Raw genomic sequence first — 26,339 nt, 5'->3', positions numbered from 1 at the left:
TGAATTTGACCTTAGACCTCTAAGTGTGACCTTGACCTTAGACCTAGGGCTTGATTCTTGCGCATGACACTCTGTCTCATGATGGTGAACAATTGTGCAAAGTTTCATCAAAATCCCTCCATGCATGAAGAAGATATGCTCCGGACAAAGTCTGTGGACGAAGCCCGCCCGCCCATCCGCCCGCCAGGTGCGTTCCCATAATACGTTCAAACGGGCGTATAAAAAGAAATTACAATGACAGCTTTGTGTTTGTTTGTTTTGTTGGGTAACTTGGGTTTAAAATCAAACACATTTTTTAACTATATGTCAACTTCTCTTGACATATTTATGACACTTTGGTAGAACCACTGATATTTTGCCAGTCAGCTTGACAGTTTCCTCACATGAAAAAAATCTGTATCTTTACCACAGTTTTGAACCTAAAGCAATGGAAACCAAAGCATTCTAAGTCAGTGACCTTAATCACTGGACTACAGAGATTCAATGGGCATCTTTAACACATAAGCACAAATCTATTGTGTTTTAAACCTGCGATGAAGATACAACATTTTCATGCATAGATTGAACACTGACCTTTCAGCACTACTGAATACATCTGGCTCTTCTTCACCCTTGCTTAGATTAGTCAGGTCAGGTTTCTGATCAGGCTTGGGATACGTGTTGTCCGACAAGGCACGGTGACGATCGCTGGACGGGTGGCTAAGATAAGACTGTAACTCTATCGAGTTTTCTGAGCTAGTAGACTGATTGGAATCTTTTCGTTCCAGGGCCTGCTTTTCAAGCAGTCTTGTTCGCATTTCATCGGCACTTGAATGTCGTCGACGATCACGCAGATCTGTTCCATAGTCCTATTAGAACAATTACATACATTATTAACAAACAAACACAGTATTATAATGAACTGAAAACAAAATAAATAAAGTCTGTTCTGCTTCACAATGCATATGACCAACTTATAATGTGAAAATAGTGTTTTCTAAATTACAAAAGTTAAGAATCAAATAAATTTTTTAGACATAAATATTGTGGGTTTTAATTGACCTGGCGGGGCAGGATTTCGCGATGGCCCACTGCATTATTGTGCAGGATATGTAGTATATTCGGCAACCCGATTTCTTATTCAATGGCCATCTACCTTACATTGTAACCAATGCAGCGTTGAATTTTAGTCGTTGGTTATCGAAAGATTACGGAATTTAACGATAATATTGCTCTACCTATTTTACTCTTTTTTTTTTTAGATTACCATTATTTGCATAAGTCAGAGATTAACTCTGCCCCACCAGGTCGAATAAAATGCACAATATCTGTAGACATAAAGGATAATTAAATTTTCCACACGTGATATTATTAATGCTAGAAGACTTAGAACTGGTATAGAAGCAACACTTGCCTTTGTGACACACCCAGTATCAGGTCACATTAACAGAATATATTTAAGTTATAAGTTCATTTGCATTGCTAACTAAGAGCACAAGTCACATGCAGCAATTCTCACATGATACAATATAAGTCATCATCCTGTTAAAAGTCATTTATAAACTACACGTGTATTCTATTAGTGCGCTTCACAAGCACACAATGTCCCATCTGATCTCCAACCCAATCACCCAAATTAACCCCTAGGATAACAAATGCTTCAGACAATTTCAGACATAAAAATACAAATTACGTAACACAATTAATTTTTATATACCAAAAAGATTCTTCAATTTCACTGATGAAGGCATTTAAGGTAGTTCTGCATGTCTGATAATCTGGAGGTCATGGTATAATGTAATTTATCAGAATAATGTAGAATGGACTCATCATATGAACTGCTAGAATTTTCATTAAAATCAACCATATAGAAAATTTTCTATTTGTGAAAATGTTTACAAAATTGTGATTTTCCTATAGAAACCTATTACTACATTTTTTTTTTTTTTTTTTTTTTTGGCATTTCTATGTAAAGAAAAATATTTGTTGATCAAACATAATAATAAGATAATCAGAAACTTATTTTCACAATAATGAAATAATGATAAACTTACTTAAAAAAATATGCAAGTTTTTATTTTTTCAAAGTCTGTCTGGAGAATTGTGATATTTCAGAAAAATGTGACTTTCACTCATCTAAAGCTTGCAGAATACTGTAAATAACATTTGTCTAAAAATTGAAAACAGTATGTGCATTTCAAAGTTACAAAGCAAAGCATGAAAAAAGTCACTTTTGGCAACATACTGAAAATGGAACTTCAGTATAGATGGAACACAATAATTTGAAGTTCAAATAATGTTGATTACATGATTACAAGAAACCCAGTTTCCAATTAGAAAAATATTGTTTGTCAGCACAGAGAACTCTCGAAGTTTTCACAACACTTGTGTTTTATTATCATTATTATTTTCAATATTATTACTGTATCTTTAATCATCCTTTATGTAATATAATAATAATAACAATAATAATAATTATTTTTTTATTATTATCATTATTATAACATTAAATTAATAGTTATTATCATTTATATAATATCAAAATAATAATAAATATTATTATCATTCCACATTCACTTTTTTTTAATGCAAAATTTTTTAGTATATCTTTAAGTTTCCAAAAATCAAGGTTAAATCAAATTCTACATTCTTGAAAAAGAAAACTGATCCAAACATGCAGCACTACCTTTAAATTGTATTAATCATATACAGGGTTTTAGTAAAATTTTGACGGAATTAGTATGCATATGATTTCAGCAAAATTTGAGGAAAATTGACAAAACTGCTGTTACATAATCAGATACATTTGAAATTCTGATAAAAGGAAAGCTTTCCATAATACATTGTAACAAGAGCACCGCCAAGCGGGGCAATATACGCCCAAAGAGTTACATCGCAGGATGGGAGCAAAATTTAAAGAACAAGACTGTTGAAGACCAAAGGACAGGAACAACAAAAAGAAGAAATTCCAAAAAAAAAAATTTTCTAAGTCCACAAAAAAATTCTAACCAGGTAAAGTTATGTCAAAATACATCTAAAAATTGGATGTAACATCCATGTTGTACCACAGAAAAGTGGTCTCGGTTTTTCCCTACAGCCAATAATAAAAAAGTTTCAAAATAAGCTATATATAGTAACAAAAAAGAGAAGTAATTAAAAAAAAAATTATTGTAAGAGAACAAAAAGGGATGTGCCAAATAAAAACAAGAGCACTGCAGTGCACAGCAATATATACAAAGCAAAGTCATATATGACCTTTGACCCCTAAGTGTGACCTTGACCTTGAAGTTAGTCATCCGAAACAAGCGCTCTGCACATCGTCTCAGTGTCGTGAACATTTGTGCCAAGTTTCTTTGAAATCCTTCAAGCAGTTCAAGAGTTACAGAGCCGACACGAAACACACTCGTATAACCTTTGACCCCTGTGACCTTGACCTTGAAAAGAGACATCCAAAACATGCTCTCTGCACGTCGTCTCAGTGTGGTGAACATTTGTGCCAATTTTCTTTGAAATCCTTCAAGCAGTTCAAGAGTTACAGAGCGGACACGAAACACACTCATATGACCTTTGACCCCTAAGTGTGACCTTGACCTTGAAATGAGACATCCAAAACATGCGCTTTGCACCTATCTCAGTGTGATGAACATTTGTGTCAAGTTTCTTTGAAATCCTTCAAGGGGTTGAAGAGTTACAGAGCGGACACGAAATTGCTAACGGACGGACGGACGGACAGACGGACACCGGGACCATAACATAATATGTCCCTTCGGGCGTATAAAAATAAATCACTGCAGCAAAAAGACTGTCTCCTAATAATATATCCTATATAACAAAGTCATATTATCATTTAATATCTCTGACCATGTCTCAAAAATCATACTTTACTGTAACTTCCCTGTTGTAATTGTACTATGTAATAATTGTTTCATAGTAAAAGCCTCACGTGCCTTTGGTAGCACATGTTTCATCATTAGCCCAAGTCTTGTTAAAAATCCCCATTAGAAGAATCTACTAGCATTAGTGTGTCATTTACAGTCAGACAATTTCCTATTCTCTCCTAATTAATGTCAACAAAACCCCTGGGTATGACAAATGTCTGAGGCATTTCCTGACCTCCAATTCCTATATCCATTCAGGCAGGAAAATTAAGCCCCTCTAGCCACATTATCTTTGTCTAACAGAGAGCAATCAGGACAGTTTCTTCCTCCAATTACGAGAGGATAAGCTTTTCTGTGTGAGCAGTGATGTCGTAATGGACTTTCAGAAAATTGTTCCTATATTTCTTGACATTATTCTGTCTTCCCCAGACTGACCTAGTGCAAGTGGACTAGTCTAAGATGACATTTAAATGAATGGCAGATTTAGGTCAGAACTCTTGATTGTCATGTCACTTATTCTGATTGCCATATTTCATGAACCTGGTGACACTGTAAAGGGGCAAAGATCAAAGCAAAGCAACTGCTCACTTTCAACCTAAATTTCAGCAAAGTTTCAAAGATATATAAGCAACTTGTGTATGAAATTTTCAAACCAACTTTTTGTGTGAATTCCAGAGCTTCCACTCTTGAATTTGACTGGAGAAAAGACTCAAGAGTCTAAATTCAGACAAATGAACTTTTTTAGATAGATAAATATCTAACTGTTACTTTTTCAATCCAAATGCATTTTTAGTTTTATCAAATCAAAGTCTCTATGTCATCTTATACTATTTCTTTATTAGGGTTTGATTAAATCTTCATAAATTCAGTGTTGCTGTGGTAAAGTGTCAGCCACTGACCCATTCCTGGTGGGTTCAAATCCTTGTATTGCCTTACCTTTTATAAGAAATAACTACTTGTCTTTTTTTTCTAGGAAACTTTCTCCACAGTGCAATCTGTCTTTACAATCAAATTAAATAGTTAACCTCATAAAAGTGTATCCCACAGAATCTGAAGAGCAACTTCAGAACAAGCAATACTCTGAGTTGTGTCAATGCTAGCATATTTCATCACGTTGCATAAAAATACAATACTTATTTACAATACACTTTCCATATCTAAATACAAACCATTTTCTATGTAAACAAGTTTTTTACCTCATGCAACTCCTCAATTCTAGAGTAGACTTTACTGAATCGTGGAGACATAGAGGAGAAGCTGTGGAACAACTGATCCTCCGAGTCGTCAATATCCGTGTCTTCTGTCTCCAATTCATGATTATATCTGTCTGCACGAGCTGAAATAAAACAACAACCATTCTCAATAAAATTATCTTTCCGAATAGATTAATATTTATGATCTGAAAACCTTGGTGTTATTTTTGTTTGTTTTTTTTCAGTCAGAGGCTATCAACAAAATTAATGTTTAATTTTGGCAGATTAAGGAGTTATGCACCATATTTGTCAATGCTGTAAATCAAGAAAAAAGTTACAGTTTTTAACACTGTAAACTCAATACATATTCAAACAAGTTACCATTTACTCTACCTTTTCTGTGACAGAGTTTTTCCCTGACTTCTCTTTTAATAAGAAACAATATCATTTATAATATACATCATTTTAAAGATTTCCTAGGAACTTTTTAAATTTTCAAAATACTTTAACCTTTACCCTGCTAAATTTCTAAAATGGACTGGTCCATCATTCAATTTGGGCAGTACCACTTATTATTCAAAGGGGTATTTATTGAAAATTTATTGACTGGATAGCGAACTGTGCAGACCATGATCAGCCTGCATGGATGTGCAGGCTTATCTTGGTCTGCACTGGTCGCAAAGGCTGAATCACTTGCTGACAGCAGGCTAAAGATTAAGTAACTTTTGGATTAATCATGAAAAAAAAAAAAATAAACACAATACAATTTGGAATCAGAAAATTTCAGATTTTTTTGGACATAAAAATGTTTAAGATTTCAATTTTGACTGCAATGTTGATGGAATGTTATAAAACTTTTAAGACATTTTCTTTAGTAGACCGGTATATACAAAGATAAAGTAAAATTTCTGGGGGAAAAAAACACTTATTTTTTGCAAGTGAGATTTTTTAGAATAGTTGGGTCATGAAAAATATAGTCAAAATTCATAGAAACCTCTGTGTTAGCCTATATGGATCAAACAGTAGTATCGTTCTGTTTTAATAATAACTAGAGCTATCACTAAAGGTGATGAATGTACCCCCCGCATGCACTGACACAGTACATTGCAATTTGACGCACACAAGATTGCATAATTATGTGTACTGTATGTATATAGACTGCATGTATACAGTATAGTAACAAAAAACAAAGTCCCATAACTATCACTGCGAAAAATATGTGCATATACGGGAGTAAACGGTCCCGTATATGTCTAATATACGAATATTATATAAAAGGTATCTTTCCTGAAAGTATGATCAAAACCTACGCCTTAAACATACTCTAGACCTTGACAATCCCTAAAGAACTAGAGCTATCACATAAGGTGATGAATGTACCCCCCGCATGCACTGACACAGTACATTGCAATTTGACGCACGCAAGATTGCATAATTATGTGGACTGTATATATATATAGACTGTATGTATACAGTATAGTAACAAAAAACAAAGTCCCATAACTATGCAGAATATTTATCTAAAAGAATGTAACATGCACCATGCACAACTAGGGTTGGTACTGATCACTTGTGTGAAGTTTCATTAAACTGTGTGCAAGGGTTTGGTAGATTAGGCACGCACAAGATTGCATATGCAGACTGTATGTACATAGTATGTTAACAAGAAACAAAGTCCCATAACTCTGCAATTTTTGTCACTGAAAGAACCTAACATGCCCCCTACTGTTGTTACTGATCACTTGTGTGAAGTTTCATTAAATTGTGTCAAGGGGATGAGGAGAGATGGTGCGCACAAGATTGTGTCTATGTATATAGCATAGTAACAAAAAAACAAAGTCCCATAACTCTGCAAATTTTTTTTCTAAAAGAACCTAACATGCCCCATGTAAAACTACTGTTGGTACTGATCACTTGTGTGAAGTTTCATTAAATTGTGTCAAGGGGATGAGGAGAGATGGTGCGCACAAGATTGTGTACATGCATATAGTATAGTAACAAAAAAAACAAAGTCCCATAACTCTGCAAATTTTTTTTCTAAAAGAACCTAACATGCCCCATGCACAACTACTGTTGGTACTGATCACTTGTGTGAAGTTTCATTAAATTGTGTTATGGGGATGAGGAGAGATGGTGCGCACAAGATTATGTCTATGTATATAGTATAGTAACAAAAAACAATGTCCCATAACTCTGCAATTTTTTTTTCTAAAAAACCTAACATGCCCCATGCACAACTACTGTTGGTACTGATCACTTGTGTGAAGTTTCATTAAATTGTGTCAAGGGGATGAGGAGAGATGGTGCGCACAAGATTGTGTCTATGTATATAGTATAGTAACAAAAAAAAACAAAAAACAAAGTCCCATAACTCTGCAAATTTTTTTTCTAAAAGAACCTAACATGCCCCATGCACAACTACTGTTGGTACTGATCACTTGTGTGAAGTTTCATTAAATTGTGTCAAGGAGATGAGGAGAGATGGTGCGCACAAGATTGTGTCTATGTATATAGTATAGTAACAAAAAAACAAAGTCCCATAACTCTGCAAATTTTTTTTCTAAAAGAACCTAACATGCCCCATGCACAACTACTGTTGGTACTGATCACTTGTGTGAAGTTTCATTAAATTCTGTCAAGGGGATAAGGAGAGATGGTGCGCACAAGATTGCGTCTACGGACAGACGGACAGACAGACAGACAGACAACCTGAAACCAGTATACCCCCCCTTACAACTTTGTTGTCGGGGGGTACAATAAGGGATTCCCGTATATGGAATGTTCCATATATGGGAAAAATGTTTCCGTATATGCCCGTATATTTGGAGTATACGTAAACGGAACCATTTTCCACAGTGTATGCAGAATATTTATCTAAAAGAACGTAACATGCACCATGCACAACTAGGGCTGGTACTAATCACTTGTGTGAAGTTCATTAAATTGTGTGAAAGGGTTCGGAAGATTAGGTGCACAGAAGACTGCATATGCAGACTGTATGTACATAGTATGTTAACAAGAAACAAAGTCCCATAACTCTGCAATTTTTGTCATTGAAAGAATCTAACATGCCCCATGCACAACTACTGTTGTTACTGATCACTTGTGTGAAGTTTCATTAAATTGTGTGAAGGGGATGAGGAGAGATGGTGCGCACAAGATTGTGTCTATGTATATAGTTTAGTAACAAAAAACAAAGTCCTGTAACTCTGCAAATTTTTTCTCTGAAAGAACCTAACATGCCCCATGCATAACTACTGTTGTTACTGATCACTTGTGTGAAGTTTCATTAAATTGTGTCAAGTAGATGAGGAGAGATGGTGCACACAAGATTGTGTCTATGTATATAGTATAGTAACAAAAAACAAAGTCCCATAACTCTGCAATTTGTTTTTCTGAAAGAACCTAACATGCCCCATGCACAACTACTGTTGTTACTGATCACTTGTGTGAAGTTTCATTAAATTGTGTCAAGTGGATGAGGAGAGATGGTGCGCACAATATTGTGTCTATGTATAAAGTATAGTAAAAAAAAACAAAGTCCCATAACTCTGCAAGTTTTTTTTCTGAAAGAACCTAACATGCCCCATGCACAACTACTGTTGTTACTGATCACTTGTGTGAAGTTTCATTAAATTGTGTCAAGGGGATGAGGAGAGATGGTGCGCACAAGATTGTGTCTATGGACAGACAGACGGACGTACTCACGGTACGATACTTGTGACTTTACAATGTTAAATTTTAGCCACATAAGCCCAAAAATTAAACCCACTTTTGGACACTTTTTAAAGTGACTGTCATATAAACAAAGAGTCCAAACCCTAACCTGCTAGACACTCAAGTAACAATTCGTTAGCCAAGACAGACAGACAGACAACCTGAAACCAGTATCTTTGTTGGAGACACTAAATTAGTTTTCATAGAACAACAAATGTAATGACTGAAGAAAAAGAAAAGTTCTCCAGATGTAAAATCAGTATGATAAACCATTTTGGCATGTAAGGATTACCAGCTTTTCTCCCAAGAATAATTTGAACGACACATAATCTTCTATAATATCTCCTATCACTCATGCAAAGAAAACAAATTGAAATATTCAATGTCATCACTTACTATCAAAATAGGAAGTGTCCTCCTCATTCTCCAAATCTGGCACAAACTCCGCCTTTTGTCTCAGAAGCCCCTCCCAATCCAATCCATCAAAGTAAATGTGATCTTTGACCTCCTGTGCCCCGCCTGCTCCAAGCCGATTCACTGGATTATGCTGAAGAAGTTGGGTAATGAGATCTTTGGCATCATCTCGAACCTGCCACTCCTCTTCCTGAGGCCACTCTATCTCCTCTGTAACAGTGGAAAGTTTTAATTTTACTGTACTTCAACTACGATTGGCTAATTTACTGACCGACAGATTTTTAAAATTACTAAAATCTTTATCTGCATTTGGTTTACTGTAATTACATGTGTGTTTCTATAGCAATATTATCAACAAAAAGCTTTGAGTGCTCTGACTCATATCACTCAATTAGTTGTCAAAAGCTCTGTATTAATCCTGTGGAACTATTCCTTCATGTGGCAATAGTACTTTCATATAGTTGTTTTATTTCCAAATTAGTCTGTATTGAAACGAAATAAAGAAATGCAAAGATATTCAGTCAGCATTTAGCTTTGAAAATAATGATAGAACAGTTCAATCTATGATCACATGGTAGCTGACATAAAACCTTATTTATCAAGGAAACGTAAGTTTCTATATATAGCCGCAATGACACCGTGTTGGTAATCTTGCTCACAGATTTCAACATCACAGGGTCTTATAGTATTTTACTCACCATTTATAACTTGAGAGAAAAGTTCCTCTGGAGAAACACCAAAGAATGGTGGACAACCAACCAGGAACTCATACAGTATGATCCCCATTGACCACCAGTCCACCGGCTTACCTGCAAAAGTTAAAACATAAATTTACCTATAAAACATCACATTTTCAATGATATACAAGTAAACTTTTTACCAAACAGTTCTCTGTCATTTGCAAATTTTGAAAAATAAAACAGAAATTGAAAAGTGGCAGACAAACATGGAGAAAAAAATGGCCAAATATTTGGTGATTGTGGTAAACTCTAACAAAAAATTCTAAATCACTGTTAATTTGTGACTTCCACAAAATCCTTCAACAAACTTTTTCTAGACTAAACATTAAGTAAAATATCTGTCTATACTGGAATAGCAAGATTTTACAATACACACTGCCACAGTATTCAAGCAATTCTTCTTAAATTTAAGGCAGTGCTGACAAATTTTGTTGAGAAAAAGCCAAAGTTCTATTTTCAGCAAATGTAATCAAGAAATATTATGCAATTTGACAGAAGTATCCAGTCTGTTGATGAGGAACAAAACTGGTAACTGGAAAGCTGTTGCTAATGACAAACAATACACTCTTAAGTCAATATCAATTTGAAGGCTGAAATGTGGTTTTTGTGACGAGGTTGTTGCTCTCTATAGGTAAATTTACTCAGAATCTTATCTAATGGGATAGATGTTATACTTATCTAATAATCAATGCCTCTGTGTTGTTTATCATGTGATTTACAACAGTTCAAGTTCAGATGTGTAGGAATTTAACCAAGAAGGTGTTAGCACTAATAATCAAATATCCAAGCATCTGAATGATGAACTGTGGTAAATAAGACAATAAACCACAAGAATGCTTTTTGTGTTTTCATTAACATATGTTCATTGAAATATCAAAATTAAAATATTCTGAACTTCATTTATCCTAAGTTGTAATTAAGTGAATGTCATGCTGCATTTTAATGTCATAATTGACATCATAATGTTCTTTCACCAGACCACGCATTAAGCTCTGTTTATTGTAAATTTTATCACTACTGTTTTCCTTCTTTGTTTATCTAAATGAAAACAAGAGCTGTCACTATTAGTGACAAATGCCCCTGAAGCGTGCCCAAGAATGCTACAGTTGTCTGTGCAAAATATGCCAGAATAATTTAGGTATGAATCATTTTGTGACCTTGACCTGAGATACCCAGGTCATAAGCGCGACACACCTCAATATGGTTAACATTTGTGTCAAGTAATTTCAAAATCCCTTGATAAATGGCAGAGTTATGGACCAGACAAGAAACAGACCATGTTAACCTTTAAATTCTAAGTGTGACCTTGACCTTGGCGCTAGGGGTCTGGGTCTTGTGCATGACATGTCATCTGATTATAGGGAACATTTATGCTAAGTAATTTTAAAATCTCTTCATCGATGGCAGAGTTATGAACCTGACAAGAAACAGACCATGTTAACCTTAAACCTCTTAATGTGACCTTGACCTTGGAGCCAGGGGTCTGGATCTTGCACATGACATGTCGTCTCATTATGGGGAACATTTATGCCAAGTAATTTCAAAATCCCTTGATGAATGGCAAAGTTATGAACCGGACACGAAACAGACCCTGTTTACCTTTTACTTCTAAGTGTGACCTTGACCATGGAGCTAGGGGTCTGGGTCTTGCGCAGGACATATCGTCTCATTATGGTGAACATTTATGCCAAGTTATTTCAAAATCCCTTTATGGATGGCAGAGTTACAGCCCGGACAAGAATTTACATGGATGTACGGACGGATGCATGCACGTATGGACAGTGCGATTTTAATATGCCAACCTTTGAAGGGCATAAAAAAACTTACCATGTTTGAACATCTGTTAACAAGAGTTTCCACTGAATATTACGATATGAAAATGCCAAACAGTTTAAATTAGTCTCTGTACTTTTAATGAAGAACAAATTAATTTAATTACCATATCCTTTGCGAAGGATCACTTCAGGGGCCACATATTCTGGTGTACCCTGAACTTGTTTGTCCTTGAACTGTTTACTATCCTTATCCAGAGTTCCTTCATACAAATTTGTTGTTAAACTCATTAGTCCAATCTTAGACAGACCAAAGTCTGTCAGCTTAATATGCCCAGTAGCGGTAATTAACAAATTGTCTGGCTTCAAATCTCTATGAACAATACCGTAACTGTGGAGATACTCTAAAGCTAACACAGTCTCGGCAAAATATAATCTCGCAAGGTCAAATGGCAGTGGTCCAGATACTTTCAAAAGAGTTGCACAATCGCCACCTTCTACGTACTCCATCACCATACATAGGTGGCGCTTTGTTTCAAAACTACACCACATGCTAACAACGAATGGATTATCAGCAAACGTTAAAACGTCTCGTTCAGTGAACACTTGTTCGGTTTGATTGCGTAATATCAAGTTCTGTTTGCAGATCTTTTTCATGGCAAATCTTTGCTTAGTCTCCTTGTGTCTAACCAAATACACAGCACTGAAAGTATGTAAATAAGAAATTAACCTTGAAAGAAAAAGACAGAATTATTATTATGTTAACACTTTACTCATCATTGTAATTTGAACTTTAAATCAATTATCTTAAACATGAACCCCTTATGCTCAATTTGAACTATTATCAAAAAAATAATATATACCAGAAAATAAATCTAAAATTCCATTATGGAAAGGCCTGCTGTTTACTGTACTAAATAGAAATTTTTTGTACATAGAATTACTAGAAATGTTCTGTTACCTAAGTTACAAGTAATATGAAAATGACTGGGGAGAAATTATCACGGAATTAAATATCCTATATATATGATAATTGTCAGCTGAAAACCGAAATCATCTCCAATTTTATTGTTAATCTCTACAAATGCAGACAAAGCAATACGTGAGCAAAGTTACGTACAACAGAAATTTATCTTTCCCAACAAATAAAGTACCTTATATAATAGTATATATTACTATCAAAAACAATTTTATTACATCTAATTTTGTTCCTTTAAGTATATTATTAACAGACTGTCAATATTATACAAATGGCAATTTTCTGCATCAACTGTCCTTGACATATCCGTACAGAGTGGAACAATACCAGGAATGAAATCTTTACAATTCCATTTCTTTGCTAAGAAGTTGAACTAATATTCCCTTTCTTATTACTTACTGAGCTTTAATATAACAATTAACCAAAACAAGGCCAAATCCAGAATTACTTTCTAACTACTTGAAGTCAGCCACTCTGAGCATTTGAAACTGATCATAACTGTTTGAAGAAAACTATCAAAAAAGATACATACGCATAAGCTCCATTACTGATCAGCTTGATTGTTTCAAAATCTTCTTCACAGGGAGTCGGATCTTTTTTACGTGCTCCATCGATGCTTTCTTCAACATCAGATAGCACAAGAGATGTATCCTTCAAACTTTCATCAATTGCTGCACTCTCCCGATTCTCAAGTTCCAGCTCTGAAAGATTGTGAAATACTGATCGTTTGTGAAATTCAAAACTTCAGATGAAGTACTTTAAGTCCTCCCTGTCATTCACCAAAATTGTCCATATTTAGTCAGATTCTAAATTGGGGTAACAGAATTTAAAGCTCATAATTATGGCTTAGGTAGAAAATTTATATATATTAGTGCTAGTTACATACCTGACAACGAGAAGCAAAAAAAAGATGTAAAAACCTGTATCAGTAATTTGAAATAGCTCAATTAAAATGTTCACAGTTTTTCAAATGTTTCTTAAAGACTTCACTCATTTGAATAATTATCCAAAATTTGCAAACATTCATAGTTGTATCAGTTAGTCCTTACCAAATACAAATTTTATCTGTTTAAAGAGGGCTTTAAACATGGACAAAAACTGGCAACAAAAATATGCCTGTCACATGGCAACCAAAGGAGTACCTGTAACATAGCAACCAGATGACTACCTGTCCTGTCACATGGCAACCAAAAGGAGTAACTGTAACATAGCAACCAGATGACTACCTGTCACATGGCAACCAAAAGGAGTTACTGTCACATGACGACCAAATGGCTATCTTTAACATAGCAATGGAAATGAGAACCTGTAACATGGCAACCAAATGGAGGCCATAAACATGGTAACCATACTGGGCCTTGTAAAATGGCAACTTAATGGAGTCCCTAAACTCTTTCAGTTCAAGCTCTCATCACAATTAAAGTCATCCTGTTACTCATATTTCTGCACTTTAATGGCTTAACTACAGTATCATTTTCCCAGTATGTTCTTTTTCTGGAAAAACATTTATTACAAAACTGGAAATTAATGGGGTTCCTTGTATTACTAAGGTAGTTACAAAGAAAATTAAATAAACAAGAGATCACAGAGTGATCTTGGCGCCCACCAATGTGCCATTTTTGAGTGTTCCAAATTTCAAGACTTACTGACTAGCTCAAGGTCAAATTTCATTTCCGTACACAACACTGTGCATGTGGTCCAAATTCGAAAGCTGTAGCTTGAGAAATGTGAAAGTAGGTCACTAGATCAATCTTAAGGTCAAAGTTTAATTCGGTACACAAAACTATGCAAGTGGTCCAAATTTGAAGGCTGTAGCTTGAGAAATGTGAAAGTAGGTCACTAAGTCAAGATCAAGGTCAAATTTCACTTCAGAAACAAATCTATGCATGTAGTCCAAAATTGAAGCCTGTACCTTCAAAAATGTGGAAGTAGGTCACTAGGTCAATGTCAAGGTCAAAGTTTGTTTCGATACACAATCCTATTCATGTGGTCTAAATTTGAAGCCTGTAGCTACAGAAATGTGAAAGTAGGTCACTAGGTCAATCTTAAGGTCAAAGTTCATTTCGGTACACAAAACTACGCAAGTGGTCCAAATTTGAAGGCTGTAGCTTGAGAAATGTGAAAGTAGGTCACTAGGTCAATGTAAAGGTCAAAGTTTGTTTCGGTACACAAAACCATGCATGTGGTCTAAATTTGAAGCCTGTAGCTACAGAAATGTGAAAGTAGGTCACTAGGTCAATCTTAAGGTCAAAGTTCATTTCGGTACACAAACCTATGCAAGTGGTCCAAATTTGAAGGCTGTAGCTTGAGAAATGTGAAAGTAGGTCACTAGGTCAAAATCAAGGTCAAATTTCATTTCGGAACACGAAGTTATGCAAGTGGTCCAAATTTGAAGCATGTACCTTCAAAAATGTGAAAGTAGGTCACTAGGTCAATGTCAAGGTCAAAGTTTATTTCAGTGCACAGAACTATGCATGTGGTCCAAATTTGAAGGTTGTAGCTACAGAAATGTGAAAGTAGGTCACTAGGTCAAGATCAAGGTCAACTCATGTCAAGGTTCATCTTGCCACTCAAAACCATACATGTGGTCCAAATTTGAATGTTGTAGGTTATTGACAAGAAGTTTTTAAAAGCTTTTCCCTATATAAGTCTATATGAACCATGTGACCCCAGGGCGGGGCCATATTTGACCCTATGGGGATAATTTTAACAAACTTGGTAGAGAACCACCAGGCGATGCTACATTACAATATCAAAGCCCTAGGCTTTGTGGTCTGGACAAGAAGATTTTCAAAGTTTTTCCCTATATAAGTCTATGTAAACCATGTGACCCCCAGGGCAGGGCCATATTTGACCCTAGGGGGATAATTTGAACAATCTTAGTAGAAGACCACTAGATGATGTCACATACAAAATATCAAAGCCCTAGGCCCTGTGGTTTTGGACAAGAGGTTTTTCAAAGTTTTTCCCTATATAAGTCTATATAAACCATGTGACCCCCGGGGCGGGGCCATATTAGACCCCAGGGAAATAATTTCAATCATCTTGGTGGAGGACCACTAGATGATGCTTCATACCAAATATCAAAGCCCTAGGCTCTGTGGTTTTGGGCAAGAAGATTTTCAAAGTTTTTCCCTATATAAATCTATGTAAATTATAGAAATAAACAAAGGGCCATAACTTAATAAAAATTTGTTGAACCAGTCTGATTTTCAGGGGGACACAACTAGGGTACCAATACATCATTCTGACAAAGTTTGGTCAAAATCCCCCTGGTAGTTTCTGAGGAGATGCGATAACGAGAAATTGTTAACGGAAGGACGGACCGACGGACGGACGGACGGAAGGACGCCGGACCACGGACGCAGAGTGATTTGAATAGCCCACCATCTGATGATGGTGGGCTAACAAATGGGAACTGATAAATTTCATGGAAGGAAATTAAAGGAAGTGTTCTTGAATAATCTTTTTTATTAGGTCTGACAATCCATTTGTGAAATATTTCATGTCTTAGAACAATCTTAGCAAAATAATACAAGAAGTTTTTTAAAAGACAAACACTTCAAATTAAAAAAACTGTGGCTACCAAAAAGGACATCTTGCAAGAGCAAACAAGTATTCAATAATAATACAACTGATCTTTGAGACTAGTCTGAAAAGGCTGCATGTTGAGAATTGTCACTGATGTCAGAAATGAAACCTTAGACCCAGTGTTTTTTTCTAGTTTTTAGCATTCACCTGATTATTGTGCTATATAGACAGATCTGCAGGGTAAGTTTAAGTATCCTTTACATGTAGCAAGCTGGTTATACTGCTAATTCTAACGAGAACAAGAGCTCGTAGAACACGAAATGCCCCTCTTGAAGCATTCAGTAATTGCACAAGGAACAGAAATTATTTGGTCAATGTACACAAAAGTTCTAAAATTCTGGGTCAATATGACCTTGATCTTTGACCTACTGAGCTCAAAATCAATAGGGGTCATCTGCTGGCCCTCCCTATCAACTTTCATGATCCTAAGCCCAAGCATTCTCAAGTTATTGTCCTGAAAGGGTTTAACTGTTCTGGGTCACTTTGACCTTGACCTTTGACCTACTGACCTCAAAATCATTAGAGGTCACCTGCTAGTCATAACCAACCTCCCTATCAATTTTCATGATCCTAGACCCAAGCATTCTTGAGTTATCATCCGGAAATCATTTAACTGTTACAGGTCGCTGTGACGTTGACCTTTGACCTACTGACCTCAAAATCAATAGAGGTCATCTGCTAGTCATGACCAACCTCCCTATCAACTTTCATGATCCTAGGCTCAAGCTTTCTTGAGTTATCATCTGGAAACCATTTAACTGTTCCAGGACACTATGACCTTGACCTTTGACCGACTGACCTCAAAAACAATAGGGGTGATCTTCTGGTCATGATCAACCTCCCTATCAATTTTCATGATCCTACCCCCAAGCATTCTTGAGTTATCATCCGGAAATCATTTAACTGTTACAGGTCGCTGTGACCTTGACCTTTGACCTACTGACCTCAAAATCAATAGAGGTCATCTGCTAGTCATGATCAACCTCCCTATCAACTTTCATGATCCTAGGCTCAAGCATTCTTGAGTTATCATCTGGAAACCATTTAACTGTTCCAGGTCACTGTGACCTTGACCTTTGACAGACTGACCTCAAAAACAATAGGGGTGATCTTCTGGTCATGACCAACCTCCCTATAAACTTTCATGATCCTAGACTCAAGCGTTCGTGAGTTATCATCCGGAAACCAATTGGTCTACATACCGACAGACCGACCGACCGACTGACCAACATCTGTAAAACAATAAACCCCTCCTTCTTTGAAGGGGGGCATAAAAAGCAAAGAAGGGCCAAAAATCAAAGTAGAACTTGAAAGTGAAATAGAGCTTGAAACAAATGTAGAACCTGAAACCAAAGTAGAACTTGAAACTGACCCAAGCGGGGCTTGAAACTAAAGCAGAACTTGAAACCAAAGTAGAGACTGAAACCAAAAAGAACTTGAAACCTAAGTGGGCTGGAAACCAAAGTATGACTTTAAACCAAACAAGAGCTGTCGGAGGACAGCAACGCTCGACTATTCAACAGCCTTGTCGATTGAATGAATACGAAAGTCGAAAAAGGGGCATAATTTAAAAAAAGCAAAATAGGGTTATGGAACCTGCATAGTGCTTATCAGCTCATGATAGTGGACAAGTGTGTGAAGTTTCAATCCATTCCCATTAGAGGGTACTGAGATACCAGCTTACATATAAGAATTTAACCCAAAACTCCTAAGTTTAAAAGGTGCATAATTTTGTAAAATGCAAAGTTGAGTTATTGACCCTTTGCACTGCATGTCATATCATGACAGTGAACAAGTGTGTGAAGTTTCAATCCTTTCCCATTAGTGGATACTGAGATACCAGCTTACATACAAAACCTTAACCAAAAAATTCTAAGTCGAAAAAGGGGCATAATTTTGTAAAAAAGCAAAATAGAGTTATGGAACCTGCTTTGTGCATGTCAGATCATGACAGTGAACAAGTGTGTGAAGTTTCAATCCATTCCAATTAGTGAGTACTGAGATACCAGCTTACATACAAAACCTTAACCAAAAAATTCTAAGTCGAAAAAGGGGCATAATTTTGTAAAAAAGCAAAATAGAGTTATGGACCTGTGCAATGTAAGTCAGTTTATCACAGTGAATAAGTGTGTGAAGTTTCAATCCATTCCCACAAGTGGTTACTGAGATACCAGCTTACATACAAAACCTTAACCAAAAATTTGTAAGTCAAACAAGGGGCATAATTTTGTAAAAAAGCAAAATAGAGTTATGGGACCTGTGCAGTGTAAGTCAGTTTATCACAGTGAATAAGTGTGTGAAGTTTCAATCCATTCCCACATGTGGTTGCTGAGATACCAGCTTACATACAGAACTTAACCAAATCGGGACGCGGACGCGGATGCGGACGCCGACGCGGACGCCGACGCATGGGCGAGTCCAATAGCTCTACTATTCTATGAATAGTCGAGCTAAAAAGGGCTTCAAACCAATGAAGAGCTTGAAAGAAATGTCAGGCTTGAAACCAAAATAGGGTTTGAAATTAAATAAAGGCTGGTTACCATAGTAATATTTGAAACCAAAGTTGAACTTGAAACAAAATTTCCGCTTGAAACTAAAGTAAGGCTTGAAAACGAACAAAGACTTGAAGCAGAAATATTCTATTAATCACAAAGGCACTCGGCAAACAGTATTTGATTGAACAACAATAGTAAACAACAACAACAAACTAGAGATGTTTTTGAGAAAAGCTCATGTCTCCCACAACTGCCCAATGAAAAATGACTAGTTTCTCTGGATGGTCCATACCAGTGGATACAATTAGACGGTCTTGACGAATGGATCCAATCAGTAATTCAAGGGCCATAATTCAAAAGTGCCTTAGCGGATTTGGCTAGTTATCGAACTTGGCCGAGGTCTTATGGTCAAACACATTTTGTTCAAGTTTGGAGAAGATCCAATGAGAAATGTTCAACTTAAAGAGTGCGGACAAGCTTTGTGACAGACACACAGACTGGTGTAAGTCAATATGTCTCCCACACCACTGTGTGGTGGAAGACATAACTATAAAAGGAGATCAACATAACAATATACCTTCTAAAGGGTCCCTGTTCAGTCCCAGTTTACTAATGATATATCTAGGGATGTCTTTTATCGATTGCTTTGCCTTCCCCTCAGCAGCCTCCAGTAACTGGTAAAACTCCTCAGGATCAAACTCCTGTATCATTGAGAATAAAAATTAATTAAAACTGTTTAATACAGGTTGTTAAACAAGCACTGCTTATAACGATAAAAATATATTTTTCAAAGTTACAAATGTACATACATAAAGATCATTATGCTGAAATATTTTAACAAGAGGACCATGATGGTCCTGAATCGCTCACCTCTTCCCACATGACCCAGTTTTGAGTATGACGTCGTTTTTTCTATTATTTGACATAGTAACCTAGTTTTTGAGCTCATGTGACCCAGTTTTGAACCTGACCTAGATATTATCAAGATAAAAATTCTGACCAATTTTCATGAAGATCCATTGAAAAATATGGTCTCTAGAGAGGTCACAAGGTTTTTCTATCATTTGACCTATTGACCTAGTTTTCGAAGGTACGTGACCCTGTTTTGAACTTGACCTAGATATCATCAAGGTGAACATTCTCTAATTTTTAAGAAGATCTCATGAAAAATATGGCCTCTAGAGAGGTCACAAGGTTTTTCTATTTTTATACCTACTGGCCTATATTTTGACCGCACGTGACCCAGTTTCGAAACTGACCTAGATATCATCAAGGTGAACATCCAGATCAATTTTCATGAAGATCCATTGAAAAATATGGCCTCTAGAGAGGTCAAAAGATTTTAATAATTTTAGACCTACTGACCTAGTTTTTGACAGCAGTTGACCCAGTTTAAAACTTGATCTAGATATCATCAAGATGAACATTCAGACCAACTTTCATAGAGATCCCATGAAAAGTATGGCCTCTAGAGAGGTCACAATGTTTTTTTATCATTTGACCTACTGACCTAGTTTTTTAAGGCATGTGATCCAGTCAAACTTGACCTAGATATCATCAAGGTTTAACATTCTGACCAACTTTCATGAAGATCCACTCAAGGGTATGGCCTCTAGAGAGGTCACAAAGTTTTTCTATTTCAAGACCTACTGACCTAGTTTTTGATTGCAGTTGACCCAGTTCAAACTTGACCTATATATCATCAAGATAAACATTCAGACCAACTTTCATACAGATCCCATGAAAAATATGGCCTCTAGAGAGGTCACAATGTTTTTACTTTATTTGACCTATTGACCTACTTTTTGACGGCACGTGACCCACTTTGAACTTGACCTAGATATCATCAGGATGAACATTCTGACCAATTTTTATGAAGATCCATTAAAAAATTTGGCCTCTAGAGAAGTCACAAGGTTTTTCTATTTTTAGATCTACTGACCTAGTTTTTGACCCCACATGACCCTGTTTCGAACTTGACCTAGATATCATCAAGATGAACATTCAGACCAACTTTCATACAGATCCCATGAAAAATATGGCCTTTAGAGAGGTCACAAGGTTTTTCTATTATTTGACCTATTGACCTAGTTTTTGTCGGCACGTGACCAACTTTCGAACTTGACCTAGATATCATCAAGATGAACATTCAGACCAACTTTCATACAGATCCCATGAAAAATATGGCCTCTAGAGAGGTCACAAGGTTTTTCTATTTTTAGACCTACTGACCTAGTTTTTGATGGCACGTGACCCAGTTTCGAACTTGACCTAGATATCATCAAGATGAACATTCTGACCAACTTTTATAAAGATCCCACAAAAAATGTGACCTCTAGAGTAGTCACAAGCAAAAGTTTACGGACGAACGGACGAACGCACGCACGGACGCCGGACGCCGGACGCTGCGTGATCACAAAAGCTCACCTTGTCACTATGTGACAGGTGAGCTAAAAATCCTAACATTAAATAAAACCTTTTTTCAGTAACATGAACAGAACAGAAAATGACCAAAACCTACCAAGACTGAGTTAAACCAAGGCCAATGAAAGCAAAAGTTACAACAGTCTTTATCAAACCTTCCTTTTCCCTTAATTCTATAAATGGATTCTTGTGGACTCCACTGAGGGAGGGGGTCAATCCTATTGTATTATTAGGGTACTCACCAAACATTCGAGTAATCGTGAAGGTCTAGAGATGATCAGGAGCATTTTCTTGATGAGTGGATACATGAAGGTCTCTGCTGACCTCTCTGATGCCTGTAAAACATAGTGATATGAGTTTCATGACTGTATCTTCTTCATTTTTGAAAAACTTCTTTTCAATTTTTAAAGGGCAAACATTTGTTTAGTTAGCTACATGTATATCATATCTCAATGAAAACAGTTTCAATGAATAGTTTCTTTCAATTATGCAACAGAGGTCTGGCAATTTTTACTATTTCTTTTTATTAGAAGCTTATGAAGATCAAACTATTCTCCACAAGTAACTTGCAACTTCCACACAAAGAACAGTTTACAGACAAATCAATACCAACAGTTCAACACGCTGTTTTGTCTTGGATGAATCCTATACAATACCTTCACTTCTAAATTATTACAAGAAAATCTTGGGTACATATAGCGTTAAGTCACAAACAGGCTGTAACTAGTTTTCAAACAGGCATAAATGAACAAAAAAACAATGCTTGTTCTTACATCCTTGAGCAGTTTTTCAAGACTGTCAGAGAGCTCGTAGAAGTAAGCACTGGTGATGAGCTTATCATGGGATTTCTCAAGGCAGTCTTTCGCCAGTTCCATGACTTGATGCAGGAGAAAGCTTGAGATGGCATCTATCTCACTCTCATTGTGAATCAGTCGGCAGTGGTCTAGAAATTGTTGAAGACGTTCTTCCATTTGGGCTGTAGCCTACACAAAAAATACAGCAAAATATGAAGTTCAATTCATTTTTGAATTTATGTAAAAAATATACAATAGAACACAGCTGAATGTCATGTGTAAAAACATGAACAGAACAAGCAAACAATTTTCAGAACATACAGGTGATTCAATTGTTCAACAGAAAATTGAGACTACACAAGATCACTTTTAACTATTGACTCCCTGACAAAACAGAACAATACTACCCTTTTTCAGGATATATGAAAACCAAAAGAAACAATATGTAATGGCTCAAAAAAGAACTGTTTACTGCACATTATCGTAACCTAAGACAAGCGGGCCAAGATGGCCCTAGGTTGCTCACCTGAGAAACACACCATAACTTATCATAACAGTGTAAACATAATTGACCTTGTGATTTCATTAAAAAAATATTCTGACCAATTATCATTGAAACTGGAGCAGAAGTCTTGAGTATAAATTTTTTTCTTTTATTTGACCTAGTGACCTAGTTTTAGACCCTAGATGACCCATATCCAAACTTGACCTAGACTTCATCAAGGCTATCATTCAGACCAAATTTCATTAAGATCAACTGAAAAATACAGCCTCTATCGCCTACACAAGGTTTTTCTTTGATTTGTCCCCTTGACTAGTTTTTGACCCCAGATAGCCCATATTCGATCATGACCTTGATTGTATCAAGGCTGTCATTCTGACCCAATTTCAAGAAGATCAAGTGAAAAATACAGCCTCTATCGCATACACAAGAATTTTCTTTGATTTGACCTAGTGGCCTAGTTTATAACCGAAGATGACCCATATTCGAACTCGACCTAGATTTTGTCAAGGCAATCATTCTGACTTAATTTCAGGAAGATCAATTGAAAAATGTAGCCTCTATCGCATACACAAAGTTTTTCTTTGGTTTGACCTAGTGACCTACTTTTTGACCCCAGATGACCCATATTCGAATTTGACATAGATTTCATCAATGCTATAATTCTGACTTAATTTCATGAAGATCAATTGAAAAAAACAGCCTCTATCGCATACACAAGATTTTTCTTTGATTTGACCTAGTGACCTTAGTTTTTGAACCCAGATGACCCATTTTCAAATTCTGCCTAGATTTCATCAGAGTAATCATTCTGACCAAAACGAATGAAGATTAATTGAAAAATACAGCCTCTATCGCATAAACAAGGTTTTTATTTGGTTTGACCTAGTGACCTAGTTTTTGACCCCAGATGACCCATTTTCGAATTTAACCTAGATTTCATCAAGGTAATCATTCTGATAAAAGTTCATAAAGACTAATTGAAAAATACAGCCTCTATTGTATACACAAAGATTTTATTTGATTTGACCTAGTGACCTAGTTTTTGACCCCAGATGACCCATTTTCAAATCTGGCCTAGACTTCATCAAGGTAATCATTCTGACCAAAATTCAAGCAGATTTATGGAAAAATACAGCCTCTATCGCATACACAAGGTTTTTCTTTGATTTGACCTGGTGACCTAGTTTTTGACCCCAGATGACCCATTTTCGAACTCGGCCTAGATTTTATCAAGGTTATCATGCTGACAAAATTTCATGAAGATCAGTTGAAAAATACAGTCTCTATCGCATACACAAACTAAGTGTTGACAAGACAGACAGACGACAGACAGACAGATGACGGACGCCGGACATCGAGCGATCAGAAAAACTCAGCTAAAAAGAAAATATAAAATATTTGCATTTGTCAAAATTGTCTTAAGCTTACAACTAACCAAAGACTTTTAAAAATTGAACTAGTGTTCACCTTGGATGTCAATATAACCCCATTATGACCTATCAGAGGGTAACTTCAGGTATTCAGTTGCAAATATGGTATGATTTTTACCTTCGACCTAATGACCCATGAACATGTTCCATTAGAGGTATCTACGAGTGTGATTTTCAGCTGCAAAATTGGTATGACCTTTACCCAAAACAAGACAACCTCTTTTAGGTAATAACGTGTGATTTTCCGCTGAAAGTTTAGTATGACCTTTCCCCTCCGACCTGATGACCTCAAAACATGATGACCTCTTTGAGGTAATAACGTGTGATTTTCAGCTGCAAGTCTGGTTAGACCTTTACCTTAGACTTAATGAACCCAAAACAACAATGCACAGCAAGACAGCTAACCATAAACAATCATGCTATGAAAGTTTCATGGATGTTTTAAGGCTAAAGCATTCTCCAGGTGTTTTAAGACCATTTTGAGTCTCAAGGTTACTGAGACCTTGACCTTCCGACTTTCAAGGCAATAGGGGTCATCTAATGACCACAGGCAATAATCGTATGAAAGTTGAGAGCTTTAGGCAAAAACATTACCCAGTTATTGACTGGAAATTTTTTACCATTACCTTAACCTCTGACCCAACTGTGACCTTAACCTTTGACCCAACTGTGCCTTTAACCTTTGACCCAACTGTGACCTTAAACTTTGACCCAACTGTTACCTTAGCCTCTGACCCAACTGTGACCTTAACCTTTGACCCAACTGTGACCTTAACCTTTGACCCAACTGTGCTTTTAACCTTTGACCCAACTCATTAAGACTGATCATCGTAGGTCAAAGCATTCTTTTGTCACTGATCAGAAACCAAGCTGTCCACACACACTGACCAACAAGAGCAAAACAACATCCTGTTCCTCCTAGTAAGGGCATAAATATGGCGGATACCCACCTTAGGAAATCTGTCCTTGTACACACTGTTCATAAGAATAATTTCTGAATCACCACCTGGGGACCGGCCTGGACTACTGAAATTGTGAAACAGAAAATATTAAAATGAATCCTTTTTTCTTAAATACTGCTACAAAAGTATTAATAGATCAATTACTTGATAACCTTCATACCACATTCTGAACCTCATTTTTGAGAGGAAAATTAACCGTAAATCCACTTAAAACTTATGAATTTCACAATAATTCATAATTTATGCTATTTTAAGCCGATTGCAAGACAAATCTGCCATACAGATAGAAAGGGATGGGTACTGGAAAAAGCATTATAATATCTTCCTGTTTCAAAGGCATCACTGATTAAATCATCTATCGTATTATACATCAATACATTATTTTCTATTAATGTCCAAAATATCAAATACATCATTCTTTAAACAAATCCCTGAAACTTTGTTTTTTAACTTGAACAATAACATTTCATTCCAGTGCAGAATATTAAATGACTCTACATAAAAGTGAACCAAAAATCAAGTTTGTATAATATTTTGTTGGACTTAAAGTTACACAGATATTACAACTTTCCAGCTTAACATTCTACTTCCTTATCTGAAACCCACAGAGAAGCCATGGCAGTGAGCTTAGCCACTCGGCAAAAGAAGCCCCCTACATATATGAAGATTTACTATCAATTAGTACTGAAAAAGTGTTTATGAGCTTATATAAATTAAACAATAACTCACTGTATAAAAAGAAGATAAAACAAACACATATAATGCTATGAAACTCAGCATACAATACAAATGTAGGAATAATAAATTGTGTAGCATAATTCATATATCAGAAATGTGCAAATATACAAAGAGATAATCTGGGTATTTTATAAAGCCACGTGCCATAATTTTGCAACTTAATCGGCATAATTCGGTATAAATATGTTTGTAAACCCTGGCAGACATTGATGCAGCATCTGTACGTCTACATACTTGTTGGGTGTAAAATGTACTGCTATGGTGTGAAACTGACAACTATTAGTGTAAATGTTACCATCCTGGGAAATCACAGACAAAAACGTCTAGACTAAATCTTATATTATCATTCCCAGGGTATCATAAAATTCTTTGTATTTCATTTAAGCCATATAACCATGGTAACAGTTATTGTAAAGGTACAAATTTAATTTGTCTGTTTCTTTTTGTGTGTTTAGGACTGTTTTTTAACAGTATTTCAGTTATGTTGTGGGGGATTGTTAACCTAACCGGTGTTCTGAGATTCTGTACCAGTACTAACATGTTCTCTGTAAATAACAGCCAACTTCTCCACATGAATCAGAGGTGGAAGGTGAATGATTTCAGAAAACATCCCCTGATCTGAGATAACGGAGGACTGATCTTAGATGCATTATCATCAGTCAAACACTCCTTGCCTTGCAAAGTTCTGTGCTAACAGGGTGCGCCCAACCTTTAACTTAGTTCTCTTT

General features: G+C 36.1%; 1 protein-coding gene across 4 annotated transcripts in view; it reads right to left on the bottom strand.

The window, feature by feature from the left end:
- Positions 1-26,339, bottom strand: part of LOC123525808 (microtubule-associated serine/threonine-protein kinase 3-like) — a 222,842-nt gene that overhangs the window by 15,533 nt on the left and 180,970 nt on the right. For all 4 annotated transcript variants that reach the window (XM_053538360.1, XM_053538362.1, XM_053538361.1 and 1 more), the window contains 10 exons: positions 24,862-24,937; positions 21,956-22,165; positions 21,425-21,517; positions 19,336-19,459; positions 13,205-13,373; positions 11,861-12,396; positions 9,880-9,990; positions 9,164-9,391; positions 5,054-5,193; positions 574-848 (listed from right to left, as the gene is read on the bottom strand). In XM_053538360.1, coding sequence (XP_053394335.1) covers positions 574-848; positions 5,054-5,193; positions 9,164-9,391; positions 9,880-9,990; positions 11,861-12,396; positions 13,205-13,373; positions 19,336-19,459; positions 21,425-21,517; positions 21,956-22,165; positions 24,862-24,937 — 1,962 coding nt within the window. The remainder of the gene's footprint in view (positions 1-573; positions 849-5,053; positions 5,194-9,163; positions 9,392-9,879; positions 9,991-11,860; positions 12,397-13,204; positions 13,374-19,335; positions 19,460-21,424; positions 21,518-21,955; positions 22,166-24,861; positions 24,938-26,339) is intronic.

Source organism: Mercenaria mercenaria, chromosome 3, assembly GCF_021730395.1.
Source record: "Mercenaria mercenaria strain notata chromosome 3, MADL_Memer_1, whole genome shotgun sequence".
NCBI classification, from domain to species: domain Eukaryota; kingdom Metazoa; phylum Mollusca; class Bivalvia; order Venerida; family Veneridae; genus Mercenaria; species Mercenaria mercenaria.
This window is presented reverse-complemented; position numbering and strand designations above follow the sequence as displayed.